The 14,841-nt window shown below is 48.2% G+C and overlaps 1 protein-coding gene across 2 annotated transcripts in view; it reads left to right on the top strand.

Moving 5' to 3' along the window:
* CNDP1 (carnosine dipeptidase 1) overlaps positions 1–14,144 on the top strand; it is a 31,546-nt gene extending 17,402 nt beyond the window's left edge. For both annotated transcript variants that reach the window (XM_007672882.3, XM_029053432.2), the window contains exons 5-12: positions 1,048–1,136; positions 1,725–1,925; positions 3,404–3,488; positions 7,866–8,026; positions 9,723–9,887; positions 11,090–11,231; positions 12,666–12,813; positions 13,593–14,144. In XM_007672882.3, the coding sequence (XP_007671072.1) occupies positions 1,048–1,136; positions 1,725–1,925; positions 3,404–3,488; positions 7,866–8,026; positions 9,723–9,887; positions 11,090–11,231; positions 12,666–12,813; positions 13,593–13,659 (1,058 nt within the window). In that variant the 3' untranslated portion in view covers positions 13,660–14,144. The remainder of the gene's footprint in view (positions 1–1,047; positions 1,137–1,724; positions 1,926–3,403; positions 3,489–7,865; positions 8,027–9,722; positions 9,888–11,089; positions 11,232–12,665; positions 12,814–13,592) is intronic.
* Positions 14,145–14,841: the final 697 nt, after the last annotated feature.

Raw genomic sequence — 14,841 nt, 5'->3', positions numbered from 1 at the left:
TTTTACTCTCCCAAGCACTTAGAAAAGCACTGTAAACACGCAATAAATATGACTGACTTTTTTGGTCATGATATACATGAAAGGAGACTTTGTCATCTCAGAGCAAAATTTGCCCACCGAAAAACTCAAGGTATCAGAGCAATCAGATCAGCCATCTCACCATGTTATTGTTATTAGTATTAGTAGTAGTAATAATAATAAAAATAATAACAATCATATTTCTAGAGTACTATGTGCAGAGCACTGTACTAAATGCTTAGGAGAGCACAACACAACGATATAACGCACCACCACAAGCTTACAGCTGGGAGATAGACAAAAATATAAATAATATTATCAATAATAATAAAAGCTTATGCATGAAAATACTGTAATGAGGGAGAAATGAAGTTTCCTTTGCCGCTGCAAGGGAAAGAGGCTCAGGGTTTGGAGTTGGGAAGAAAACTCTTCTCAAATGGCCCCAGTGTGACTGTAAATCTGGTTCCCACAATGCCCTCTGTGCTCAGTGGCTCAAAAAGATGGTGCTAATTCCCCAAGGAATTCCAGGTGGGGTGCCGATAATGTCTATCCCCGACCCAGGCAGGTGCACAGACACAGACCCAACTTCTCGACAACTTTACTGGGTCCCAGTGCCCAGAAACCGTCAGTTCTGCCCAACTCTCCAGCCTCAGTTGGAAATTTGGTGAATCAGTCCCATGGCCCCCAGAACATTCTAAACTGTTCTAGAAGCTTCAAGGACCAGCTAAAGAACAGGTTCAACCTCAAGGAGCTCACAATCTAATGGAGGAGATCAGACGGTTAGGCAGACAGACTGCAAGGCTGGCAGACAGACAAGCAGACAGACAGACTGCAGTTTAATATCAGCATGCTGCTGATATTCCTAGGGGAGAAATTGGACTCAAAAATCTACTAGACTTTATCATCCCTGTGTAAACCAGACCACCAGAGACACCAAACAGAAGTGCATACTGCATTTCTGTTTCTGAATCATTTAGGCTAACAAATGCAAAATCTAAACACTTTTGTTTTTCCTTTTTTTAAAAAAAGGAAACCTTTATGGAAGAGGAGCTACAGACAACAAGGGCCCAGTGCTAGCGTGGATCAATGCAGTGGAAGCATTCCAAGTGCTAGAGAAAGTGCGTGAGTACAAAAGCATTCGAAGCTTAGAGAGAGCAGGGCCCAGGCAGGAAACTGAGGCACTTGGGTGTCACTGTAACAGGAGGCCCTCGCTTTGGTGCCTATAGCTGGAGGTGCCACCAGACTGTGGAGGGGTGGAGATCATGGATGGGATCCTCAGGAAGAAGGGTGGGGTGGGGGAGGGAGGGAGGAGAGGGAAGGGAGAGCTGTCTCAGGTTCCACACCTCCCTGGAACCACTTCTGGTGGGAGCCCGAAACATAGGGAACCTCTGAGAGGCATGTCCTGTTCATTTCTGATTGTGACAAGTTCCAGTTCCTATGAGAATGGGATGTTGGGAGAGAAGGTGACAAGATCAGGAGAGATTGTGCCCCTAACCCTCATCCTTCCTTTAAATAGAGAGGAAACCTGCTTCTGTCAGAGGTGGAATAATGGCAAGGAGCTAACCAGTCCGCCGGTGTGCCTGCCCACCAACCCTGCCCAGATTCTCCCTGGGTCCTTCCCGGGTGCCAGAACTTGTACAGCATGTGGGAGGGCAGGCCCGGGATTTCTTACTAAGTCACCTGTCTCCCTCTTACAAATGAAACAGGACATCCCAGTGAACATCAAATTCGTCATTGAAGGCATGGAAGAAGCAGGATCGATTGGTCTAGAGGAGCTTGTCGAGAGGGAAAGGGACGATTTCTTCTCCAGTGTGGATGCCATTGTGATTTCCGATAACCTTTGGATTAGCCGGGAGAAGCCAGCGCTCACCTATGGGACCAGGGGGAACAGCTATTTCACCGTACAGGTATGGCAGGGGTGGTGGCGGGGAGGGGCTGGGGAACAGCCCTTGGAGACCTTCATCCGCTTGGCAAAGGTTGCCTCGGGACAAACCCGACCCTCTGGGAGGTTCCCGAGGGCCCAGGAATCTGGGGAAGGGTCAGAGCTGCCCCTCTCAAAGAGCCAAGACATTTCAGTCCCAAGGCCTGGAGGCTGGAGATTCTCTAGGCACAGAACAGTTCTTCCTCTCTGTCTCAGGATCTCTTTGAAGAGGAAGGAGGACCCTCTTATCCAGCCGGTCTCCACCCAGCAGTTTAGTCACTTTAGACAGCTCCCCAATCAATTCATCAATGCTACTTACTGAGTGCTTATTTTGTGCAGAAGAAGCGTGGCTCTGCGGAGAAAGCACGGCCTGGGGAGTCAGAGATCATGAGTTCAAATCCCGGATCCACCGCTTGGCAACTGTGTGACTTTGGGCAAGTCATTTAATTTCTCTGTGCCTCAGTTCCCTCATCTGTAAAATGGGCATTAAGACTGTGAGCCCCACGTGGGCCAACCTGATCACCTTGTATCCTCTCCAGCACTTAGAACAGTGCTTTGCACTTAGTAAGTGCTTAACAAATGCCATCATTATCATTATTATTATTATTACAGAGCACTGTACTAAGTACTCAGGAGAATACAGTACAGTTGGTTGCACTGTAGAAGAAGCACTGTCGAGAAGCAGCGTGGCTCACTGGAAAGAGCACGGGCTTTGGAGTCAGAGGTCATGGGTTCGAACCCCGGCTCTACCACTTGTCAGCTGTGTGACTTTGGGCAAGTCACTTAACTTCTCGGTGCCTCAGTTACCTCATCTGTAAAATGGGGATTAAGACTGTGAGCCCCACGTGGGACAACCTGATTCCCCTGTGTCTACCCCAGCGCTTAGAACAGTGCTCGGCACATAGTAAGCGCTTAACAAATACCAACATTATTACTGTACTAAGTACTCAGGAGAGTACAGTACAGTTGGTTGACACAATCTCTGCCCTCAAGGAATTTACAATCTCACTGGAGAGATTAGAAGTCCAGGAGGCACATAGTGTCTAGGGCTTCTTGGATTCCCATCCTCTTAGTCCAGGGCCCGACCATGGCTTCTCAAGCGACCGAAGACACCAGGCCCGAGTAGCATGAGGACATAATCCCAACACCAAGGTCCCATTGAGTTGGTCTCTAGTTCAGCCTCAAAAACAAGCACTGGCCCATGGGACTGGGTCAAAAATACATCCAGACAGGTGCTTGCAGAAATTTGAAACACGCTGCTTCCTTCCAGTGACCTTTTGGAGTATTTTTCGGGTGCTGGAGCCCTCTCAGCCTATAATCCGGGGGGCAGCACGGCAGGTGGTCTTGTTAGACTGATGGGGAATGGAGTGGGATCGGGTGGTGTTGAAAAATCCAGTGTGTGCATGCCTGATATATTCCCTGGTTTGCTCAGACCCATGAGTGAGTTTATTTTTTATCTTTCAGGTGAAATGCAGAGATCAAGATTTTCACTCGGGAACCTTTGGTGGCATCCTCCATGAACCAATGACAGACTTGGTGTCCCTCCTTGGTAACGCTTTATTTTCTTTCACTATTGCTCCCCAGTTGGGACTGACATACCTCCAAACTCAGTCATAGAAAGGCACAAGGCCTGCACCAGAAAGGGGCAGGGTTGGGGGAGAACTGTCAGCCTGCACAGACATGATGGAGGGAGGGACAGAAGGAGACAGAGAAGAAGCAGAGAGGGACAAAGAGAGCGGCTTCCCCTTTCATCATTCATTCATTCATTCATTCATTCATTCACATTTATTGCACACTTACTACATGTGAAACACCGAACTAAAAAAGGAAAAATGAAACTTGGTCACTAGCCTTCAGTAGACTCCCAGTCTAAAAGAAGAAATAGGGGCTGGGAGGTTGGCAAGAGGCACAGGAGGAAGGATATAACCGAGCCCAACAAATGGAGCAATCAACACAACAAGAGCACCAGCACCCTGTGGATGAAGGAGTTGTTTACAGGCTTCTTAGTGCCCAGGGTGTCTAGAGTCTCCACAGTCAACTGGAGCTTTCCTATTTCCAAAATCTGGGAAGGCAACACTGTCTTTTCCCCATTTCACTAAAACTTATACAACCTCTCCCACCTGCTCCTTCCCTGCCCCCACCCCCACCTGCCATGGACCTGACCACTCCCCAGAGTTAGCCAGCCCCAGAACCCCCATCCCTGGCCCATTGCATCTTGGAAGGGAGAGCAGAGGGGCAGAAAAACAAATGCTCTAGCCTCGCTTGCAGAAGTGACCTGCCTGCTTCTCCACGGAGGGCACCCTGCCCTCTCTTCTACCCAGGGCATCTTGCGTGCTCCTCCACGCAGAATACCCTGCCCACTCCTCCCCACAAAAATGTCCTGTTTTCACACAGGGGGCCCTGCTCGTTCCTTCACACAGAACCCCCGTCCACTCCCCGACACAGGGCACCCTGTCCCCTCCTAGTTCTCCAACAGAGTTCTCCAGCCCAGTTGAGACCCCACCAGTGCTCCAGGTACTACTCAGTTACTCTCCTGAAAGCGGAGAGAGAGCATCCCCGAATGTCGGGAGACTCTGATGCTTTTTGTAGGGTTCTCGGTTTCGAGTCTGGGTTCTCCTGGGGCTACAGTCCACTCTCCTCACACCCAGCACTGCAGAGACACACTGCACCCCACACAGACTCCGGGATTCGCTTCACTCCCCAGAAACCCTCCGTACCCTGCACTCTGGCAATGACTTCCAAGTTTCTCATTTTCATTCTCAAAGAAAACCCAATTTTTGGTCCCTATGTTTCAATAGCTTGGGGTCGATTTTCAGCAGAATTCAGAAAGTGTGGCACTAATTTTTATAATAAGGCTCATTTCCCATCCCCTAGTAGTGTGGCATCCTCAGATCATCAATCATTCATTTCAGTTCCTTCCTAAACCTGAGTCTGAGAGCCCCCTCCTCAGTGTTGGCAGCCCCACAGGAGGCTGGAATTTTGCTGAATCTAATGAGCTCCTTAAGGTTTGCCTCCCAGTTCCATTCACAGAAGTAAAGAATAATTCTAGCATTTGATAAGCGCTTACTCTGTGCCAAGCACCATATTAAGCATTGCGGTAGATAATCAGTTCCCCCATGAGGCTCACGGTCTAAACTGGAGGGACGACAGGGATCGAATACCCATTTTACAAATAAGAGAACTGAGGCACAAAACAGTGAAGTGACTTGCCCAAGGTCACACAGCAGACAAGTGCTAGAGCCGAGAATAGAACCCAGGTCCTCCGTCTCCAAGGTCCATGCTCCTTTCACTAGGCCACTCTGCTTCTCTGAAGAATATCCTCTGGGACGATGTTCAGAATAAAGTAACAAAAGGAACGAACTGACTCCTTGCACTCTCCACAGGGAATAGGCAGCGGGGGCGTGGAACTCAAACTCAAATTTTGTCATCAGGGAGACTGTGCCTGCCTCTCTCAACCATTTCTCCAGTCTCTCACTGCCCTGGCCCTGCGGGATGGGGCCAGGCCCTCATGAAGTCTCTCCAGAGGCTCAGTGAGATGTACTAGGGATGCACCAGGGGTGCGCCAGCTGAATCCTCGCTTCTTCCCTAATCCTGGCCATGCATAGCTTGGAAAGGGGCAGTCACACCCTATAGGAGAGCTCAGAGAGGCTGGTTGAAGAGACCTGGAAATTCACCCAGCTTGGCACCCAGCCCCTCCAGCACGGCACTGCCCCTTTGAAGTGTGAGACAGGAGAGGCCCTTCCCTCCTACCCTCTGTCCCACAGACCATCACAGAAAAGAGAGGAGAGTCAAACCCCAAGTGGTCGTGTATCAAACATGGGACATTATTTAAACAAAAAAAGGTCCCATTTTAGGAGAAGAGCATGAAGGATGAAGACTTGCATGTGCTTTGTGCAACTTGAAAAAGAAATATTAAGAACCTACAGTGAATTTTCTGAGGTTATGATCCCTTCCGACGTAGTTGCTGTAGAAATCGTACGAAATCACTGATTGATTTCAAATGGGGCACGAACAGCAGGAGAAAATGAACTCTTAGACACCTTGTTTTCATGCAAATGCTCTTACAATAAAAAACAAACTCGGGAGGGGAATTCTGAAAATAGGATGTTACAGCGGAATTAGTTCCGAGTAGATCATACATCAAAGTTTTCTCATTAGCCACCCGGGTTATGGTCTCGAGTTAAATCAGAATTTCCTGAGAAACACTCAATAGGTCTCTAATCAAATTTCTCAGTAAGTTAATTAAAAGGAAAAAGAAAAAAGAGCAAATTGTCTTTCTCCTCTGGCAAAGTACTTCTCCTGAGCAAAGGCAGCAAAAGGCCCTAAACCACAGGGAATCCAGAGAGCGAATGAATTTCAAATATCAGTTAGCACTGAGACTGGGGCAGTTGCTTCCTCTACTGCTTATTCCACTTGTCAGAGACACTGTTTCCACACCCAAGTAACTGACTTTTTAATGGTATTTGTTCAACGCTCACTAGATGCCAGGCACTGTTCTAAGCACTAGGTTAGGGTAGAGAAGCAGTGTGGCTCAGTGGAAAGAGCATGGGCTTGGGGGGTCATGGGTTCTAATCCCGGCTCCGCAGCTTATCAGCTATGTGACTTTGGGCAAGTCACTTAACTTCTCTGGGCCTCAGTTACCTCATCTGTAAAATGGGGATTAAGACTGTGAGCCCCACGTGGACAACCTGATCACCTTGTATCCTCCCCCGTGCTTAGAGCAGTGCTTCGTACATAGTAAGCGCTTAACAAATGCTATTATTATTATTATTATTATTATGAGAGACCAGCTAATCAGGTTTGACAGTCACCAACTTGGTTAGATGACCTCCCAGGAAGTACCGACAGTCCCTGCTTTGGGCAGTATGCTTACTCGTGCTTCCAGCTAGCCCTTTCAGCAGCCTCACCCCTAGGGTAGCCTTTGGTTTGCTGCGGTAGAGGCAGTCAGGTTTCTGGTCGGTCCGTCCCCCCTCTGGTGAGGATGAGGCACTGGTCATCTTTATGCCCGGCATTTCCATTTCTAACATTCAGCCTCCTTCCATTTGGGTTGTAGCTGCCAAGTTCTGTGGTTCAGCAAGGATGCCTGCGTGTAAAGGCACCTGGGAGAGGAAGGTCCACCAGCTCCAGAGTTCTAGAGCAAAGGAGCGTGAGGGGTGTCCGAAGTCTCCCCAGAGAGCCACTCTAGGTTCTGGAGATGTCTGCCAAGAACCTATTGGTGCACTTTTCTGAATCTGCTACATCCCACTTCAAAACCTACAAAGCAGATTTAACATCAGATATGCCTGTTCCTTCTGGGTTGGTAAAGGGGTCTCTGGGATTCTTCAGTGTCCCCAGTGGCCACACTCCCCATCTCGCACATCCTGTTCGACACATATGTGAGTTTGTCAGCTCTGTGAGGGCCAGGCTTCTCTTTCGCCCAGCTTCCAAAGTGGCTTTTTAAGGGACGTAGTGGATACACAAACCGCTTTGGGGGTCTGGTCCTCATCCCTCCCAATCCAATTAAAGAACATCGTAGGCAGAGATTTCTCTACCGGACTGAGAGGAGGCTTTCTCACTGCTTCTCTCAAGACCGTCTAAGCTTCTCGGCCCTTAAGCAGAAGGCAAGTGTTTCTCATATATGCCCGTTTATCAAAGAGCTCCTTAAAGTAGACCCACCCATACTTGATAATAAGTGTGATAATATCCGCAACGAATGCCTTATTGCCCAGACAGTCTCAGAAGTAATTTACTCTGAGTTCAATTCAATTTTAGAAACGTTGACCCGGGTAGAGATGATGGTGGGCCCGTGGTGTTTGTCCATCAGGTCCAGTTCAGCAAAGACAGTGCAACGTATAACAGTTTTCAGTAAATTGGAAATTACCGTCACGTTCAGAGGACTCTCGCTCGACAGCTAATTGCCTTTCTGACTGGTGTGTCTATTTCTTAGGTAGCCTCGTGGATTCTTCAGGTCACATTCTGATTCCCGGAATCTATGATAATGTGGCTCCACTTTCTGAGGAGGAGAAGAAATTTTATGAAGCCATTGATTTTGACCTGCAGGAATATAAGAATAGCAGCCATGTGGAAAAATTTCTGTATGACACCAAGGTACTGTTTGTCAAATTAATGTAGATCAATGATCTGGAAAAAGTGATAGAATAAAACAGATGAACACAGTCTCTAACCCGGAGAGTGTCCAACTCAAATTTCTTCTTTCTGGCCAAAGGCCTTTTGAATATAAATATAAATATTTTTGACCCCTCGCTTCCATCTGTGGGTATTATTATTAATAATATTATTGTTTACTGGCTTCTTCCAAGAACTCCAGCAGACAAGTGAGACACTGTTTTCCCCTGGCAGAAAGCATATTGCCTTTCGCCTAACGGGCTGCATGTTTTTCTAGGTGCTCGCTGATCTTAAACTTAATTAAATGTTCTACCAATTGGAGAGGAATTGAGGCTCACCAATCCGCGATTCCCAGGAATACCTCTGGAACCCTTCAGGAGATGGGCATTTCAGGGGGCTGACAATCTTTCAGAACAGCAGCTGTTCATAATGACAGTATATAGACCCTGGCCAATGGGTCCACAACTTTCCCTCCAAGTTCTTAAAGCACCCTCTGTTACTTCCTTTCATCCCTGAGAGCCAAAGTGCCTAAGGATGACTGCATAGTATGTGGATATTCTGAGGGTGGCTGTGGGAATGGCCCAGTCTGAGATGGAGGAATTTAGCCAGGTGAGGCATCTTAGAGAGAGGGGTTTCAGGAGGGTCTTGTGATGGAAAGAACTGAGTTAGCAGTTTGGAGAGGGAGGGAGTTCCAGGACAAAAGAAGTGCCTGAGCAACATATTAGAGATGGGAGAGTTGAGAGTCAGACAGAATGTTAGTTTGGGAGGAATGGAAAGCACGAACTGGGGTGAGGTGGGTGAAGAGAGCAGATATGGAAGAAATGGGACTGCTAGTGAAGTGGCTGGGAGTCAGGAATTTCTGCTTGAGGTGGAGAGGAATGGGTAGCCACTGGAGGTTTTTAAGGATGGAGAGGCATGTGCCAAATGATGTTTCAGAAAGGTGATCCCACCAGTACAGAGAAGTAGGGGCTGAACAGGGGAGAGGTTGCAGGCAGGGACACCAGAGAGGAGGCTAAGATTTTTAGGTTATCACTGTTTATGCTGTTTCTCATGTTCATCTAAAATTGAAAATATGTCTAAAATAGAACCTTTCATCTTTCCCCCAAACCCACTTTTCCTTCAGACATAATCATTTCTGTCAACAATGTTACCATCCTCCCTGTCCCAGAAGCCAATAACCTCATCGTCACCCTCAACTTCTCATAGTTTTTCAACTCTCACATTCAATCTACTGCCAAATTCTGCTCATTCTTTCCTATACAGCGTCTCCTGGATTTGTACCTTCCTTTCCACCCAAATTGTCACCACCCTGGTGCATGCTCTGGTCGTATGGTGGCTAGACTATTGCGTTAGCTTTCTCACTGGACTACCTACCTCCAGCCGCTCCCCTCTCCAGTCTATACTCCAGACTGCTTCAGGATTGTCTTCCTGAAACATTGCTCTGCTCTTATCTGTCCTCTTCTCAAAACTCTCTACTGGCTTCTTTAGGCAAGTCACTTAACTTCTCTGTGCCTCAGTTACCTCATTTGTAAAATGGGGATTAAGACTGTGAGCTCTCTGTGGAACAGGGACTGTGTCCAATCCACTTATCTTGTATTTACTCCAGCGCTTAGAACAGTGCCTGGCACGTAAAAAGTGCTTAACAAATACCACGATCATCATTATTATTTCCATGTAGGAGGAACTCCTGCAGCACCTCTGGCGCTATCCGTCGCTGTCCATTCATGGGATCGAAGGGGCATTTGATGAGCCGGGGATGAAAACCGTCATTCCTGGGCAAGTGATGGGAAAGTTCTCCATCCGCCTGGTGCCTCATATGGATATTCCTGTAGTGGAGAAACAGGTAACAGTGGTTGGATCTGGCCATTCACTGCTATTCTGGCCAGGACCTGAGATCAGGATAACATGGCAGAGATGCTCTACTGCTTCTTGGGTAACCACCAACGGTAGCGTATATCCCAGGTTTAGTTGGTTTGAGCCAAATCGTTATATGGAATTTTTACAGCCCACGTTCCACCTAACCCAAGGGCTCTGGCTCGCAGCAGTTGCTGACAAGAACTGGGTGTTGATCACCCTCACTCACACTCTCGGTTAGAATGGAACCTCCGACACCCCTTCTATCTGATGACTCAATATCGGTCCTCCGTGGATCTTCCCAAATCCCTCTGTGTCCTGCTGGCTTTTCCCATTCCACAGCTTCCTAAAGGGACAGATTCCCCCTGTTCATTCCCAACTTGGAGAAGATATGTACCCATCCTTGTAGATGGTTTCAGAGTCCACATTCCTGGTGATTTAAAAAAGTTGCCTACAAGGGTCCCCTGACTGAAGGGTGGGTTGGAGCAAGGATCCTGGGGTACCCCCAGGAGCCATCCTCCTTTGCTCTCCCTGCTCGAATTTTAAGTCCCCCAGGCCCCTGGAGAAAAGCCCCTCCCTCTGCTGGAAGTACTGGGACCTCATCCTTCTCAGCCTGGCCCCAGGCCTTTCCCCCAACTCACACTGCAACGAAGAACCCCTCAACTAAACCTTGCACTCCTCCCAATTTCCCCTCCTTTTTCCTCCTCCTCCTGGAACCCTGCCTGCCTCCTTGAACTCTAGATGGCAAGACCAATGGGGATATTGGGAGAATTGGTCTCCGGACATCACGACTGGAGTACGAAGGACATTTTCCTTTGCTTTTGAATTTTTGGATGTTTCAACCCAGTTCAACTTTGTTTTTTAAACTGGAGACTGGTCTAAGGCTCCAGGCTTTCAGGTTCTGGCTCAAGCCAGAGCATGTGATGATGCTAACTCGTAAACCACCCAAAGCAACCCAATGTAACCCGATGCTTTGTGCCCTGAAATTACCCCCACCACGACCTTGGTCCTCGAGAGCAAAATTTCCAAAGAGCGAAAGAGAGGGAGCCCTTCTTTCGAGTTTTCTGCAAGGGAAATTATCTATGACTCTTGTTTTACAACATTGTGGAGTGTGTATGGACCAGCTCATGCCTCCGTTGAACTAGGGTCAGAGGACAGTCGGTGGGTGCTAATGATGACACTGTCTTCCAGGTGACACAGTATCTGGAAGATATATTCTCTAAGCGTCAGAGCCCCAACCAGCTGAAGGTAACTATGTCACTGGGATTAGCACCATGGATGGCCAATGTGACGGATGCTCAGTTCACTGCAGCAGGAAGAGCCATCAGGAGAGGTTTGACCTTGTGTTATTTTTGGTGACACAACATGATGCCAGCTTTAGGGCTTGTTTCTAGCAGAAGAGGGGTCTCTTCTTCAACTACTGTGGATATTTAAAAGTTTTAAATGCATCCTTAGTCTCTTTTCTGGAGACAATGAAGAGAGCGTGCTAAATCTGGGTTTTTATGTTCATAATTAATGAGGAATACTCAGAACCCCTGTATGGGGAAGGGTATTTAAGTTGTTACTTCTACAGTTTACATGTCCAGCCCTGTATTCTCACTGCTTTCCAATCCTGTGTTTCCCTCTGTCCCACTGACCTCTCCTCATGATGACCCACCAGCTCCTGAAACTCAGTATGTCAGTAACTGAACCTCTCATCTGCCCTCCTAAACCTCTTAAAGCTTTGAGCTGCCACCGTGTCCCTCTTTCTTTCTTTTTCTTTCTTTCTTTCTCTCTTTCTCTCTTTCTCTCTTTCTCTCTTTCTCTCTTTCTCTCTTTCTCTCTTTCTCTCTTTCTCTCTTTCTCTCCTTCTCTCCTTCTTTCTATCGTATTTATTGAGTGCTTATTGTGTGCAAAGCACTGTACTAAGCACTTGGGAGAGTACAATACAACAGACATTCCCTGCCCACTATGAGTTCACGGTTCAGAGGGGGAGACAGACATTAATGAACATAAAAAATAAATGTTACAGATATACCCATAGGTGCTGTGGGGATGGGAGGGAGAATGAATGAAGGGAACAAATAAGGGTGATGCAGGAGGGCGTGGGAGAAGAGAAGAGGAGGGCTTAGTTAGGGAAGGCTTCTTGGAGGAGCTGTGCCTTCAATAAGGTTTTGAAGTGGGGGAGGGCAATTATCTGTCTCATATGAGGAGGGAGGGCGTTCCAGGCCAGAGGTAGGATGTGGGTGAGAGGTCGGTGGCGAGATAGACAAGATCGAGGTACAGTGAGAAGGTCATCATGAGAGGAATGAATTGGGTTGTAGTAGGAGAGTACTAGTCCTCTGCACTGGTCCCTCCTGACAGACCACTTCTTTGATCTGTCGTGGTTCCTTCGAATAAGATTTCTGCCTTCCCAGGTGTTAACAATTCAAGGCAGAGATCTGCACCACATATATGTTACATATATGTGAATCTCATCATCAGCAAACTCTCCAAACAAAACGGTCAAAAAAAGAGCAAATAGCAGCAGGCCTTACGCTGTAGTTGCCGTGAGACAAGAAGGCAAAATTGAAAACCGCACCAGGTGCTACAGCACAATAAGGGAGAGTCCACGTGGGCCCCCAGAGTGGTCGGAACTGTGGATCCCGTCTTAGCCTTTTCAGCCACTCGCCATCAGCGGTGACTCCCTCGAGCACCAGGAACAACTTTATCCCTGTGTTGAAGAACCAAACCCAGGAACAAATATCTCATCCTTAACAGCGCTGCTCCTTCTCAACCTGTGTTTCAGTGTTTGGAGTGGATCCAGATATGATCCGGGATGGTTCTACAATTCCAATTGCTGGAACATTCCAAAACCTCACACAGAAAAGCGTGATGATGCTTCCGATTGGAGCAGTGGACGATGGGGAACACTCTCAGAATGAGAAGATAAGCAGGTACCCAGATCCCCAGAAAAGGCTCACCCCTCCTACCCCAAACCCAAGAAACTTTCCCCCAAACCCCCTCAACAATTTCCTCCAGAGCAAAGTAACAAAAAGAAGGCCACCCTAAGTCCCTCAGCCTCACAGGTGAGGAGGTGGATCAGGGTTCAGGGGACCCAAGGAGTATGGCAGGGGGCAGCTTGGCCACAAGTCACCAGTCACTGCTCCAGGCCATCAAGCAGTGCGGGAGGGAGAAAGTGGCACAGTGACTTTGGGGCATTTGGTCTCAGAGTCCCAGAGCCTCCCTCTGGCCTGCCTTTGGATCAGCCCTACGATGCCGCTCCTAAAATTTCCAGGGGTGAACTGAGCCCTCAGAGGAGGCATGCCCCGAGGAGGTGCAGAGCCCCCAGAGGGAGGAGGGTGACGTGTAGTCTGGGGACTCCAAGCATGATGTGGACTGCAGTCCTTGGGGGTCAGGGCCCAGAAAATGCCTGGGGTGGAAGAGCTGTGCGAGAGACGGTAGCCCCGTCTGGCCACAGAGATCAATCGTGGCCACCGCAGCTGTTTGGAATGGCCAGCGGTGCACTCACTTCTGCCCTCCCTGCGCTGGTTTCCTTGAGGAAGCAACTGTGCCCCTGTCATGGCAGGGAGACTCGGGCCGGTGGTCAGGGTGGTCCCCGGGCGACCCCGATGTGGCGGTCCTGGCCACCGAGCCCACACCCCTCCCAGATGCCCCGCGCTTGGGAATCGTGGGATTGGAATGACAGCAGCTGTGTCTCTTTCTCATGCATTAGGTACAACTACATCCAGGGAACCAAACTGTTTGCAGCCTTTTTCCTGGAGTTTGCCAAGCTACATTAAGAATTCCCTTTTCAACCTCTCCCAGGCAAAGACCTATTTCGGACACTGGGAACATTTCCCCTTAAGGTTGAGAGCTTTTCTTTGCTGAGTAAAAGGAGCAAAATTTTTGAAAAACCCTCACCGATAATAAAACGTCTAAGCAAGCGGCCAATTCGTTGCTGGCACTGAAATGCTTCCTGCTTTGAACCTGTTCTTCCAAGGCTCCCCAGCTGTGCTGCCATTCGGCACCCTGATTCCCCTCTGCTCAGGTCCCCAGACTGTGGGGTTAAAACCTCATCTGTGATCGGGTGGAATGGGAGGGGCTCAGTTAGCCATTTTGTCAAGATTGTCCCCTTGTCCGATTTAAGACCCTCCTAAGAGTTGCGCCTGTTGCAGTGACCCAGTGGGACCAGAACCGGGGACCCCGCATTGACCTTTTCAACCACATCCGCACTTATAGGTGAAACTTTCTATCCGCTGAATAAAACTGTTTGTCTCTCTGGGCATTCATTTTAGCTACATAACATCAGTATGCTACGGCACCAACTTTTTACTTTCACTGAATATACTTTTACTACTTAACATTCCTAAATCAGAAATCACACACCAACCAAGGAGCAGAAGGTTTTAAGGCATTATCATAACTAAGAACCCTTCTCAGTTCTTAGTGCTGGGGAAGCAGCGTGGCTCAGTGGAAACAGCATGGGCTTTGGAGTCAGGGCTCATGAGTTCGAATCCCAGCTCTGCCACTTTTCGGCTGTGTGACTGTGGGCAAGTCACTTAACTTCTCTGTGCCTCAGTTCCCTCATCTGTAAAATGGGGATTAAGACTGTGAGCCCCACGTGGGACAACCTGATTCCCCTATGTCTACCCCAGCGCTTAGAACAGTGCTTGGCACATAGTAAGCGCTTAACAAATACCAACATTATTATTATTATTATTATTATTCTCACCCAAGGTGGATATTCTTATCTTTTTGGTCCCTCATCTGGAAGTTGACTGACCCTGAGGCTATTTGCAATTATCTGCCTTCAGTGCCACTGAGCCTGCAGAGTTGGAGGGTGAGATGGCTAGGAGGTAGGGATATCTTCACGGAAATTTTCCTCTCAGATGAAATGCATCTAAAATTGCCCAAAGCTTCGAACAGAGCCAGTTTTAGGCTGAGAACCCACCAGCTCCCATCAGCGGTAACACATTCCGAAA

Source organism: Ornithorhynchus anatinus, chromosome X2, assembly GCF_004115215.2.
Source record: "Ornithorhynchus anatinus isolate Pmale09 chromosome X2, mOrnAna1.pri.v4, whole genome shotgun sequence".
NCBI lineage: Eukaryota > Metazoa > Chordata > Mammalia > Monotremata > Ornithorhynchidae > Ornithorhynchus > Ornithorhynchus anatinus.
This window is presented reverse-complemented; position numbering and strand designations above follow the sequence as displayed.